The sequence below is a fragment of the Dermatophagoides pteronyssinus genome, unplaced genomic scaffold (assembly GCF_027571235.1).
Source record: "Dermatophagoides pteronyssinus isolate colony J.1.1.1.1 unplaced genomic scaffold, Derpt_VIB-CSIC_2022.12 sq0005, whole genome shotgun sequence".
Classification (NCBI taxonomy): Eukaryota; Metazoa; Arthropoda; class Arachnida; order Sarcoptiformes; family Pyroglyphidae; genus Dermatophagoides; species Dermatophagoides pteronyssinus.
The window spans coordinates 2280191-2294952 of record NW_027461529.1 but is presented as its reverse complement, the minus strand read 5'-3'; the positions used below and the strand labels follow the sequence as shown (position 1 = coordinate 2294952).

The 14762-nt window shown below is 26.4% G+C and overlaps 1 protein-coding gene across 1 annotated transcript in view; it reads right to left on the bottom strand.

Annotated features, from left to right (window-relative positions):
• The window catches only part of LOC113796516 (uncharacterized), a 46656-nt gene that overhangs the window by 4699 nt on the left and 27195 nt on the right, over positions 1 to 14762 (bottom strand). The window contains exon 7 of the mRNA XM_075820077.1: positions 2492 to 2804. Coding sequence (XP_075676192.1) covers positions 2492 to 2804 — 313 coding nt within the window. The remainder of the gene's footprint in view (positions 1 to 2491; positions 2805 to 14762) is intronic.

The window sequence follows — 14762 nt, the reverse complement described above, 5'->3', positions numbered from 1 at the left end:
TTACAAAACATAATTATCGATTATATCATTGATTCAATGGGAAAAAAAAATAAAAGTAAACTTTTTTTTTTCATTTTTCATTGAATATAAATTGTTTGTTTGTTTTGTTTTGTTTTATCTGGTCAAATGTATTTCAATCATCATCATCATCTTGATGTTTGGTCATTCATTTTTTTCTATATTTCTTTCAATTTTTTGTTTTGTTACATTATTATTTATAACTTGGTTATTGTAATAATCATAACTATATTCACCAAAATGGTAATAATAATGATGTGCGATATGTGAAATGAATGTAAAGATGATTAAAGAGAAAGAGAGAATGTGAATGAGAAACAAATCTTATTCTCTTATAGCCATTAGATTGAAAAATCATTACAACAAACAGAAACATTAACAACATTACAAATTCGAATTAGAGAATAACAATAACAGAAACTTTCGAATGATGATGATGATCATCATCATTGATGATGATTATAAGTGAATAACAATTGTCCATAGTCTCTCTTCTTTTTCTTTGTTTTTTCCAATATAAATAACAGACATACATATTAATCAATTTGAATTCAATTCATTCAATTCATACATACACATTCTTAATGTCATTTTTCAACTATTATTTTGTTATAATGATAATGTGTGTGTGTGTTTGTGTATCGATACTAAAAGTCCAGAACAAAAAAGTTTTTCTATTCTTTTTCCTATTTCTTAATGATAACAACAATGTTATTTTCTAATTTTACTTCACTATAGTGACCTTTATTTATTATTATCAAAAAAAACCAGAATATATTAAAATGATGTCCGATCATCATGTTTCAAGATGATGATTAAGATGTTTGTCTGTCTGTCTGTCTGTCTATCTATCTAATATTTTATTAATATAATAAAATAATTACATTTGTTTCTTAATAATAATAATAATATTCTGTCTGTTTGTTTGTTTGTTTTTATATATTGGACAAAAAAAAGTAAAGTATAATTTGAAAATTTCCACTACTTATTTAATATACAGAAGAAGGAAAACAATGAGAATAACATCGACAGAGCAAAAAATAAAATTAAATTCCGGTCTCGTATTTATTAAAAAAAAGAAAGAAGAACAATGTTGATCTAATAGAATTACATGTTTCAAAATAATAAACATAATAGACATATGTTTGTTTTGTTTTTGTTTCACTGATCTGTTTCTATTTTGTTTTTTCATCTGGAATTTGTATTTTTTTTTTTTTTTGTTTAGTTTTTGTTTCTTTTGCCGGGAATTCAATCAAAATATGAACAGGAGAGAGTGTGTGTGTGTGTGTGTGTTTCTATATTGTAATTTGATCAATTTTTGAGTGATTTTCTTTTCTTTCTATTCGCTTTCAAATTTCACCTGGTACCATCACCTGGACAACACATACACATACACAATGTATCTGTATAATATTTGATTTTCAATTTTCAAAAAAAAAAAAAAAAAAAATGTAAAGTTTTTCATTTTCTTTCTTTCTTTTTTTTTCTATCAAGTTTATTTTATTTGATCAGGAAAAAAAATAAGAAAAAGAAAAAATGTTGAATGTTTCAGCTATGCAAAAAGAAACTATAACTAATTCAGCAAATAGACGGAAATTTTCTCTCATTTTTTACTTTTTACTTTTAATTATTATTATTTGTCTTAGCATCGTTGAACAGAAACGAATAATAATTATGTAAAAAAAAGATTATATTCAAATCATGGAGAGAGTGAGAATGAATGTGAATGTGAATGTGAATGTGAACCAGAAAAAAAGAAAAAACAGAACAAAAAAAAAACTATATTCAATTTATGATATTAATATTAATGAAGTTGTGTCAATTAATTAAGCTCACTCTCTCTCACACACACGGTGAAACAAAACAAAACAAAAAATATGACAGAATAATATTTCGCATAATGAAACGATTATATTTCGGAATTTCGGTAAGAGTTGTGTGCGTTTGATGTGATGCCCAAAATGAAAACGCAGTAGAAGAAGAAGAAGAAAAAAAATGAAATTGTAATTTTTTGAATCAGAAACCGCTTGACTTGTTTGACGTTTTCATATTTTTTTTTTTTTTTTTTTTTTTTGCTACCATCATCATTTTGATAGACCGCTTTTCTCTCCCTTTCTCTGCAATCTTTTAATCATATTCCTATGTCTGTGTCTATTGGGTTGGCAAAAAAAAGAAAGAAAAGAATTTTCAACGCCCACATATAGTGAACATTTGATGACAAAATTCCGATAGATAAAATAACATACAGCAGAAAAACAACAACCATGTATTCAATTCAGAAAATAAACACGATAATTATAATTTTAAAAAACAAAAACAAAAAAAATTTGAAATTATTTCATAGAAAACAAAAATACAAATGAAAATTCTCTTTTTCAGATGTCTTTTTTTTTTTGTTTGTTTGTCTGTCTATTGGGTGGAAATAGTTTGTTATTTTATTATTATAATTAAATAAATCAGAATAAATACTTACTCACGATGTTGATCTTCAACTTTATGTACATCAAAATCCATAAATATCACTTGTACACGTTGTTTACCATGACCAACAAAATGATAACTACAACGTATCTGTGTTGGATATGGTTCAGGATAATTTGGTGATGTAAATGTACCATTTGGATGTAGTTCGGATGAAAACCAACGATCACATGATGATGCGGATGATGAATGAATATTATTAGATGATGATATCGTTGTTGATGATGAAATATTATCAATACCACCGATTATATCACTGTTATTTTTTTCATTAAAATTTCCTCTGATATTTGTCTGATTGTTAGCTAGAAAAGAAAACATCATTTAAGAAGAAAAAAAATGAAAAAATTTTCAATCAAATTAAATATTTAAAATGGAAAAATTCATATCAATCAAAAGGTTAATAGAAAAGTTTTTTTTATGTATTGTTTCCAAAAACAGAATGAAAAACAAAAAAAGATAAATTGAATGAATCCGAATCCGAAAGTGAAACAAACTTTGAAAACCAGAAAAAAAAGTAATGTGATAATATAGGCAATCATCATTAAACAAACTGAAAAAAAATAATAGAAAAATTAACGGAAGTTTTTTGTTTGTTTGTTTTATGGTTTGATGATGATGGTGATATCATTCTTGATAAACATTATATATGGACATTGACAATTTTTGTGTTTCCGTTTTCCGGATATATCAAAAAAAAATAACGAATGACATTTTTTTGATATTCGAGATATCTATTTTTGGGTATAAAAACCCAAAAATAGATAACACAACCGACCGATTATAACAAAACAGCAGTAGTAGTCATTGGATTTTTCGAAAAAATTGAATGAATCGGTAAGAACAAGCAAATAACGGTTTTTTGTTGTTGTTGTTGTTGATTAAATACAATTTAATTAACAACAACAACAAAATATAAATCCAGTTCTTCTTTCTGTTAATTTCTTTTGCTTTTATTTAGATTTTCCGTTTTTTTTTCGATACAAATTAATTTCCAAATAATGATCATTATGTGTATTGAAAGGCAATAACAAAACAATATGAGTTTTGCCATTTTCCTTTAAACTTTTTTTTTCGGAAAAAAAACAATCTATTCGTCCACCCACACACATAACAAAAAATCAATGTAGATCAATAAAGTGAAAATTTGTTCAACCGCAAAAAAACAAAAAACAAAACAAATTCTTTACTTTTTTGTTTCATTTAGTTTGATTCTGGCGATTCTTGGTTCTCTGTTTGTTTGTGTGTGTGTGTGTGTGTGTGTGTGTTTGAATGGGAAACACAATACACAATTGCCTGGGTAAAAAAGTAAGTTTGTTGGAATTTTAAATTACAAATTTTAATGATGATATCAATATCGGTAATAGTTATAGAGACAAACATTAGTAGAAAACATTAGTAGTCACGAAGTTGTGTATGTGTAAATGCTGACTATTGAATCGAAAAAAAGAAGAAGAAAAAATTGACCGAATCAACTGATTTTATTACGTAACCGAAAAAAAGAGCGAATTTTTTTGGTTTAGGAAAAAAATATCAAATTTCAAATGTTTTGGAAAAACAAAAAAAAGCAAAGAATCCAACAATATTGGCAGGGAAAAAGTAAAGTAAAAAAATTTAAAATTTTTTGTTTTTTGTAAAAAAAAGAGAATCCAGAAAAACGAACGAAAATTGATAATAAACACACACACACACACACAACAAACAACAAACGTGAGGAATTGTTTCATCGAAATATAATCATATTATCCAAAAACTATTGTATATGAATCAATACAAAAAATTCAAGAAGAACAACAAAGAATTGCGTTTACATTTTTACCGTCTTTATGTTTGTTGTTGTTGTTGTTGTTTCTTTCAAATAGAAAAATTATCGAAAACAACAACAACAACAACAACAACATTGGGCGACAGCTGCTACTGTGTGTGTGTGTGTGTGTTTATATATACATCAAATTGGATGTGGGGAGGCAGATATGGTCATCATATATGATTTGAAGCTAAAAATTTTCTTTTGTTTCCCGCCATCATTGGTTTTTAACTTATGCAACAAAACAAAACAAAACAAAAAAAGAGATATGGGAAATAATAACAAAAAAAAAAAAAAAAAGAAAGAAAGAAAGTTATTGACAAATCACACATACACAGTGTTTTTTTCTCCCAGTTATTTTCAATCTAAAAACTTCTATCAAAACGACTGCTGTCGGTCGGTCGAACGAACAGTTTTTTTCTTCTGGAATTTCATCATTTTTTTTTGTCTTTTGGATATAAGATAAAATGTACAGAGAAGGAAAAACATCAACAACAACAACAACAACATAATTCTGTTTGATGTTAATATATATAGTGTGTGTGTGTGCGTTTGGAATGCAACCAAAAAAAAACAAAACAAATCAAAATATAGTGTGGACGCAATTATGTTTCAATTTGTCAACAAAATTGACTTTCTTTCTTTCGTTTCTTTATCTTGGACAAAAAAAAACTTCAGGATTTTCAAGAAAAATTGAAATTTTGAAGAAAAATTCTTGTTTTCAACAAACAAATAAGTTGTTTTTTTGGTGAATTTAATTCTGGTCTCCTGTCACTCAATTGGATTTTGACAATGTTTTTTTTCCCCTGTGTGATATTCAAACCAGGTTATTATACAAGTGTCATATTGAATCCATTATTACACAAACAAACAAACATATGTAAAAATGGTAAAATTCAACGAAAAGACAAAAAAAAAAAAAACATTATTCGTTACAAAATGAAAATGAATATGATGAATAATTATCGAATATCATTAGCTCATTGAAAACGATAACAACAACAACAACAACAACAACAACAACAACAACAATAAACATAATAATAATGATATTCGTACAGAACAAAGAAAAAAAAAAGAAAAAAAGAAACCATGAAATCGACCGACAATACAGAGAAAAAAATTGGGTCACAAAAAAACGAAAAAATAAAATTTTCATAAGGTAACCACTATATTAATAAGGTTTATATTCTGGGCGTCTATTTTAACAAATAAACAAAACAAAGTACACATCATAAACATAATTTACAGAAGAAAAAAAAAGAGGAAGAAATAAATGAACAACAGACGAAAAAAAGAAAGAAAAGAAAAGAAAATCATATAGTTGACGTGAATTGAAATGATTTTTTGCTTTGTTTTGCCCATTAAAGAATTTATTTCGTTTTCTTCAGCAGAATAAGAAGAAGAAAACGACGAAAATAATTAAGATTAAAAGTTGTTAACAAGCGAACATCGATGAAGAAAACCAAGAAGATAACAAAATCCATTGATAACAACCAACAAAAAAAGAAAAAGATTAACCTTATGGAAATGATAGAAATGAAATCATTTCTATAATATCAAAATAATTGGTTAATTATCGAATGTTGAACAACAAAAAACAACAAAAAAAAACAAAATAGACAAAAATTTCTATTTTTTGATCTTATTTTTATTACCCGGTTATTCGGGATTTTGTTGTTGTTGTTGTTGTTGTTGTCGCTATTAGCTCATTAGTTACATTTACATTGTTTCATTTGTTATAATCCCATTGTGAATTTTTTCGTTTTTTTTTTTTGGATGCAAAAAAAATCTCCCAGGAATAATTTTGTTATTTTTCTGCTTTTTGCTTCGTTTTCATGTGATGATTTATAAATAAATGAATGAAAAAATCGAATCAAATCAAATAAAAAGCGAATATAATTGAAAATTTCATATCATCAAGATCATTCCGATTCTAATAATAACGTTTTTTTCATTTCATTTCCATTATACAAAAAAAAATTCTTAGAAATGACAAAAACAATTGATTATAATGATGAATGAATGAATGAATGAATGAATGAAGTGAATAACTGAGAAAATAATAACAAACAAACAAACGATACTGAAAAAGATTCGTTTAATTTTTGTTTTTGGTTATTATTATATGAATGAATTGAAAAAGCGGTTTGCGGTATTTCGCTTCTTCTTTTTCTTCTTCTTATTATTTGACCGTCAATCATTATATATAGAATCGTTATCTGAATGTTGTTATTGTTTTTCAATATTCAACTGTATTATCAAATAAGATGCATATTTTGATAATTTACATTTGCCAAAAATACAAGATTTATATGAACAAAAATTTCATTCATTTTGATCATTTTGGAACATATGTCAAACAAATATGGAATGTATATTACTGATTATATTGATTTATATATAACAAACACATAGGAAAAATTGAAAGAGAGAAAAAGAAAAAAAGTAAAAGTAAAGAATGATCAATTATTAATCTATAATAATATGAAAAAACAAGCAAGCAAGCAAACAAACAAACAAGTTCAAGCATCAAAATATTCATTCATTCATTCATTCATTGGTAAAAGTAATGAGAGAGAGAGAGAAAGAAATCGTTAAATTTTTCTTTTTTGTCGCCGAACCAAGTCAATACCAAGTTGAATAACAACAAACGAACGAGAAGGAAGGAAAAAAGTTTTGTACGCATAATAATGTTTTGTTCGCTCTCTATCGCTCCCATTTTTTTTTTTAGAAAAATAAATGTTTTTGGATTCATGTAAATTCCATTGCATAGTTTGCCTTTATAAATTCAATACATATATTTCCATATTTTTGTATCAGGAAGAAAAAAAAAATCGTATATAAAACTTGCGGCTAGCCATAACAAAACTTGATCCGAATTGCAATGAAAGCCAAAAAAAAAACAGTTAACTACAGCCGGATCACCCGAAATCAATGTGTGATACAGAGAGATCATGAAGCAAAAAAAAAAAAAAAAAAAACGCAAAGCACTTTTTTTCCCTGAACCACTCTTCACACTGTACTTTTTTTTTTGTTGTTGTTGTCACAACGAAATTCGAAGAACGAAAAAAAAACTTTAATTTGTTAGCCGAACAGAAAAAAATTTACTGTTATTATTGAATGAATGGATAGAAGATGAATAAATAAATGACTAAACAACGAATGGTTAGATGAAAAAAAAATGAATGAAAAAAAAATCAATATTACCGAACGGAATGAATGAACAAACAAACAAAAAAAAATTCCGTATTAAAGATCAAAGGCCTGTCGCAGTTTTTTTTCTGGCTATTTCTACTTCAGTAGAATAAGAAGAAGAAGAAGAAGAAGAAAAAAACATTTTGTAAGAAAATTGGCCCCAATAAAAAAAAATTGTGATAGCCAAATGGAAAAAAAAGTGTTTAGCTAATCAATTTCTTTCTTTCTTTCTTTCGTTTTTTGTTGGCTTCAAGTTTACAAATTCATTGATGCTTGATCAATTTTTTCTCTGTTTTTTTCTTCTTCTTAATACTTTATCCATTTGGATTCTTTATAATTTATATTCACATGCACACACACAAACATTCAATATATATTGTTGAAAATCGAAATATTTTTTCATTTTCAACTTTGATTCACTAAATAGAGTTTATTTGTTTGTCGATTGTTTTTCTGATTTCAAACACCAATTATTATTATTATAATGATAATTTATTTGAAAAAATATCTCATAAAACACATACATAGATTATTATTTGGTTGTAAACCTGGTGGTGGTAATGGTCTATAATGACGACCATTATTATAATATTTAGTTTGATTTGTAAATGATCGACCACGATTTTTTATTATTATTGATGATTGACGTTGTCGTTTTTGTTGTTGTTGTTGTTGTTGTTGTAGATTTTCATTTTCATTGTTGGTAATTGTTTTCATTATTGTTGACGAAACATTATTTCTACCACGTTTTATTCGTTTAATATTATTAAAATTTCCAAACAACAAACTTTGAGCTAACAATGATGATGATGATGAACGATAACGATAATAATTATAGATTCTTTGATCATCATCATCATCGTCGTAAACATTAACAATATTATGATTATTGTGGATTGTATTTGATTCAATTGAATTAATAGTTTGATTGGCAGTAATTATCGTTGATGATGATGATGATGGATCAACAAGAATATTATTTGTCAAATTATCATCATCAACATTGGTCAATAATAATGATGTAGATGATAATGATGGCCATAATTGTATTGTTTGTATTATATAAACATTATTCATTAATAATAATAATAAAAAACTAAATGTAATAATTTTATAAAAAATTTGTAACATTTTTTCTTCTTTTTTCTTTTTGTTATTTTTGTTGTTGTTGTTGTCATTGTTGTAAATGTTGATGATAATCGATTTAAATGTTGTTGATAACTTTTCCATTTATTTTTTTCATCTTCATCATCATCATCAATATTATTAATCATGATTATAAATTTGTAATTTGGTTTTAAATAATTATATGGAAGACATTGATTAAAATTGAATGAAATGTAAACATCAATATTTGGTTATTTTTTTGTAAAACTACCAATTTCACAACCAAAAATTTCTTTGTCTCATTATTTTGATACGTATGTCAAAAAATTTGGTTATGAAAGATATGTTTGAATATTGTTGAATCAAATGATGATATGTTTATGTAATGAATTTTTCATTCATTCACAATAAGATTTGGATGATGAACATTAGTAGAATGTAAATTTGCTTCTTTTAAATTATTTTTCGTTTCTTTGTTTCAAAGAATTTCATTTCAGAATTTAAAAAATTCATTTTTTTTAGCTACATTGTTCTCGTGTGTTTGGCAATGAAATAAATTAGTTTTTTCTTTGTCTTTTGGTTGATAAAAAAATTTTTTGTTTTTTGTTTCAATTTTCAAAATCAGTTTCAGTCATCATCATCATTCTAAGATTCAAATCACATTTTTTTGCTTGTTTGTTCAACCCGAAGAATTTTTTGTTGAATTTTTCATTCAGCCATTTTTTATCCAGATCAGATCACATTGGTTGACACCATTCAAATTTGTAATCAGTGAAAGTTGTAACAAAAAATCATTGAAATTACAATGTGAAAAAAAATTGTAACCAAAAAGAATTGTAATTATTTCACAAACTAAAGAAGTGAAAAGAAAATGAATTTTTAATGTGTGTGTTCTCATAAAATTCAATCAAAATTCATTTCCTTGTTATTTCAAAGAAAATTTCCTTTTTTTTTTGCTTTTTTCCACCTTAAGCCGATGAAAGATGATGATGATGATGAAAAAGTTAATTGAAAAACGTGTGTTTCAATTTTTATTTGAAAGAAACAAAAAAAAAAGGGTTCACATGTGCGTGTGAAATAAGAAATGTTCGTGCTTGTATGTATAAGTATGAGGATTGTGAAAAAAAATGTCCAAAACAAAAAAACAGTAATCAGAATTTGAAATTTTCTCGTGTTGTTGTTGTTATTCTTTCATTGTAGAAAAAATAAATCAACATTTCGAGATTCTTTGTTTTGTCTTTTAACATTTCATTTGGATTGAAAATTAATTTTGTTGTAAGAGAAACGGAAAACATTCACTTATTATGCACAATTGACAGGAAATTTTTATTTGTTTCGTTGAGAAATTTCGTTGAGAAATAACAACAACAAAGAAGGATAAAACAGAACTCAGGATGATGATGAACAAAATTCATAAATGTTTGTTGCTGTTTTGTTTTGCTGTTTTGCCTTTGTTTTTTTTTTTTGTCTTTCTGCATATCTATTCGATTTCGAAAGTCGAAAAAATTCGATACATTCGATACATTCGAAATTCGAATCGAACGACTGAAATTGAACAAAGAAAAAAAAGTTTTTTTCTTCTTTCTTTTTTTTCGTTTTTCAACAACAAAAGTTTATCAAAATTAAATTATTTTCCTGATGATGATAATGATGATAATGAAGACCAATTCAGTGAAGAAATTGAAGAAACTGTTTGAGATATTAGAGTTTGAGCACGAATTTCCTTTTCTTTTTTTTCGTTGAATAATTGGTTTGCAAGTGGCAAAAAAGAAAAGAAAAAATTTCTCATTGAAATGTTAATATGATTGCTTTTGTGTTGTCACATGCACACACACACAGAGACAAACATGAATAAGAATTTTGCATCATTTCGTTTTGAATTCAATGGTGAACATTTTCACTTCAGAAAAAGAACAGCGAAGAATTTTTTGGTCAAAAAAATAATGATCATTTGGTCGTTGCCGTTGCCGTTGTTGTATTTGCTGTATTTGATCAATTTCTTTTTTTCAAAATTCAAAATTCAATATTCATATTGGATTTTTGTTGACGTTTTTGTTTTTTGAAAAGGTATTCTTCTTGAAAATTTTTTTCAAAATTCAATTATTTATGAGTGATATTTGTAGAGAATCTTTCCAGAAAGTTGCCCGAAAAAAACAATCATTTTTTTCGTTTTTGTTTTTGTTTTCTTCTTCTTCTTCTTCCTGTGTTTTGTTTATCTTTAATTCGTTTTGTTTGTTATGGTTCATCATCATCATAGTTTAGCTTTGGTGGTCGTCGTCGTAGTCGTGATGATTACGTTTTTATCAACCAGAAAAAAAAACGTTGAAATTGATTAAATTTTTATTTGTTTTTTTCAACATTCAAATAGTTTTTCATTTTGCTGTTTGTAAAGAAGAATTTTGGATAAAATTTTTCACTGTTTGTTTGTTTTGTTTGGTTTTGTTTTGTTTGGTTTTGTTTTTGTTTTTGTTTGTTTCATTCTTGATTCGAAAGTAGGTAGAAGAAGAAGAAGAAGAAGAAGAAGCAGAAACAAATTCCAAAATATACAAATTACAAAATGCAACAAAAACAAAAATCGATTCGAATGACAAAAGATAGATAGATAGATAGAGAGAGAGAGAGAGTGAAAGTAAAAGTGAAAGAAAACAGATTCTGGACAAAAGCAACAGGAAATAATAGGTTTTATTTTCCCTGTTGTTGTTGTTGAAAAATTTTGTTCATTTTGGAATTTTTTGTTTTTGGCTTTTGTTTTGTGAAATTCGCAACATTCGTAACATTCAAAACAAAAACAAAATGATACGAATCATCATTGTTGAAAGAATGAAAGAATGAAAAACAAAAGATAATTAGTCGAATGAAAAATAGTAAAAGAAATTCCCATTCGGGTGATTAATTATGATTGTTTTACACACACATTGTAATTCGCACTGAACACATTGTGAACACACTGAACACACACGATTTTTGTAAAAGAATGAAAAAATTTTTTTTGTTCACTTTAGTGACAAATTTAGCCGATATGTAGATAAAATTATTATTATTTTCCCTTTTTCCCCTATTCGGATATGCAATCGATTAATAAAAATTGGTTTTTTTTCAATTAGAAATACACAGAGACACACACAGAGAATACAGAATTATCGATATTAAATGGTGGCAAAGCAATGAATTTATGAACATATCGATCGTTTTAAATGAACAAAACAACGAATACAAATTGATTTTTTTGGTTTGGTTTTTTGCATTTGATCGGTGTTTGTCATCAGAAGAAATGAAAAAAAAATTTCCGGGAAAGAAATTTCCTGTGAAAAATCATGGATAATCGAAAGATATGATGACGACGATGATGATGGTGGTCAGTGAAGCATTTTTTTTCATTTTTTAAAAATTGAAAATTTTAGCTGGCTTGTTTTTTTGTTGTTGATGTCAAAATAGTGATGAAATGAACTGTGAAATATATATATTTTTTTCTCTGACGATGTTGTTGTCATATTCTTTTTTCAATTCGATCGATTCTTCAAACGAATATCAACAACAACAACAAGTCATTTACACACACGCGCGTGTCAAAAAACCTTTACGATAAAAAAAAAGAATTTTCAATCAAAATTTTCGTTTGCTTGCTTGTCGTCGTAGAAATGATTGAAAAAAAAATCAAATTCAGAATCAAACCACTCCAGAAATTGAGAAATTGCAGCCAAAAAAAACGATTGAATATTTTTGACTTGCTTTCTGGCTGGCTGTAAATGAATTGATTATTTTCTGCTTGAATAAAGATTGGCCATCACATACACACACGAGAAACACATACACAAATAACGTAATCTCGAATTTTAAGAAAATGAAGAAAGATGGGAAAATAAAAACTCAAAATATCAATTCATTTTGAATTGATCTTCATAAACAACAGCAATCGATATTGATAATGATGATGATGATGAAAAAAGTTTGCAAAAATTCATTAATGGAGGAAAAAGATTTTTAATTAAATTTTTTTTTTTTCAATGAAGAATTTCTCAACACAAACTGGCAAACACAACACAAAAAAAAACACCGGTAATTTCAATGATGGAAAATGAAAATGAAATGAAAAAAGTTTTTATCATAAATTTTTGTTCAATTGATGTTCATTTGAATTGTTGTTTGGTTGTTTGTTTGTTCGTTCAACAACAAAACTAATTGAAAATGTATTTGTATCAGATTAAACAAAAGCAAAATCTAGAAATAGAAATTTGTTTGTTTTTGGTTCTTCAACAAATTTTTTATCATTTGGGATTTTTTTTCTACATTCTTCTTCCATCATCATCATCAGTATCAGTATCAGTATTCGTAAATGTTTTTTGTAATGTACAAATACGAACGATGTTTTTGTCGTTTGTCCATCATCATCATCATCATCACCACTGCCAATTTGGCCCCGCTTTTTTTTCTTCTTTCTTTCTTTCTTTTTCTTCTGGTTCCTGTTTTTTTTTCTTTTAAAACATGGTTTATGTTACATACACAGAGATACACAGAGACACAGAGACACACACAAACATTTGATCCAGGATTTTTTTCTCTCTCTCTCTCTTTCCCATTCCATAATATGATGATGAACTAAAAAAATTTATACAAAATTCGAATCGAGATTGCGCATAACCAGAAAAAAAATCCATTATCATCATTGCACATGCTCCAAAAAAGAATAGAATAAAATATTCTACCAAAACAATCACGAATATTATTATCATCATCAACATTCTATGTGCTTGTTTGGTTAGTTTGGCTGGTTATATCAGTCAACTTAACATTACCAAATTTTCGTGAATACACATAGAATATTATCTATATATAATGATGATAACGGTAACTTTATTCTAAAAAATTTTTTCTAAACATCCATACCAAAACAGCAATAATAATCAATATGGGATACAATTTTTTTACCTTTGAAAAAAATTTTTTCACACACACAAATGGAATTGATGAGAGAATGAGAAAGAAAAAAAAACGAATTTCCTGTCAGTCAATTTCATTCCATCATCATCATAATCATAATCATGAATAGAATTCAACTTTTTTTTCAAAATAAAAAAAAAATTGATTTTATTCACACAGTCAATCATGATGACGGTGATAAGAAATTTTTTTTATGATGAAATTTCATCCGAAAAAATGAATTTCAATCAAATTTTTCAAATTTCAAAATTTTTTGGCTGTTGCTTATGATAAAACCATGATGATGAAAACAAAAAACAAAACCAAAAAAAAAACTAATTTGCTTGACCACAAATGATGTTCAATGTTAATGGAGAACTTTTGTTTTTTTCACAATGTAATTTTTTTTTCGTTTTGAAAATTCCTTTACAAATGAGAAAATTCTTTGCCTTTTTTCTCCCTTTGAACCAAAAATCAGGCTAGCATAAGAGAATGTTTTGGGTGAGAAAAATAATAAACTTCCTTGATGGATCAATAATGGAATGTGTGATGAACAAAAAAATTTCATTACATTACATTACACTCAACTTGAATGTTAGAAAAATTCTTAAAATTTAAGAAATTTTTTAGGTTTTTTTCTTCTTCATTTCCAACGACAACAACAACAACAACAACGAAAATCTATTAATCGACAATATCAATTCAATCAGGATTTGTTTGTGTATGTGTTAAATTTTGAAGAAAAAAAAATTAGCTTTGGGTCATTTTTTTGAAAAAAAAACACCCATAAGAAGAACATTATTATATTCGGCTCGGATGAATTTGATTTCATCGAATCAATCCTCACACACACACTTATTATATGATTGAAAAGAAGCAAAACAAAACAAAAAACAAAAAACGTGAACCGAATAATCAAGACAAAAAGCAGAACAGATCAGAACAGAAACAATAAAGAAAAGAAAGATGTTAGCATTAATCGAATGAAACGGAAGAAAGAATTGATCAGGATGTTAAGAAAGTAACAATTTTGCAAAGCAAAAAAAAAACAAAAAAAAAGATCCAATAAGGTCAGTTTTCAAAGGCAAAAAAAATTTCAATTTTTTCATTCATCATTTTTGATGAATTTCGTTTTTTTTTGAATTTGAAATCTACCCCTAGTTGATTTCAATCACTATCAATAATCGAAATAACCGAAATAACCAAAACCACAATCAAGTACTGTTCAATGAAC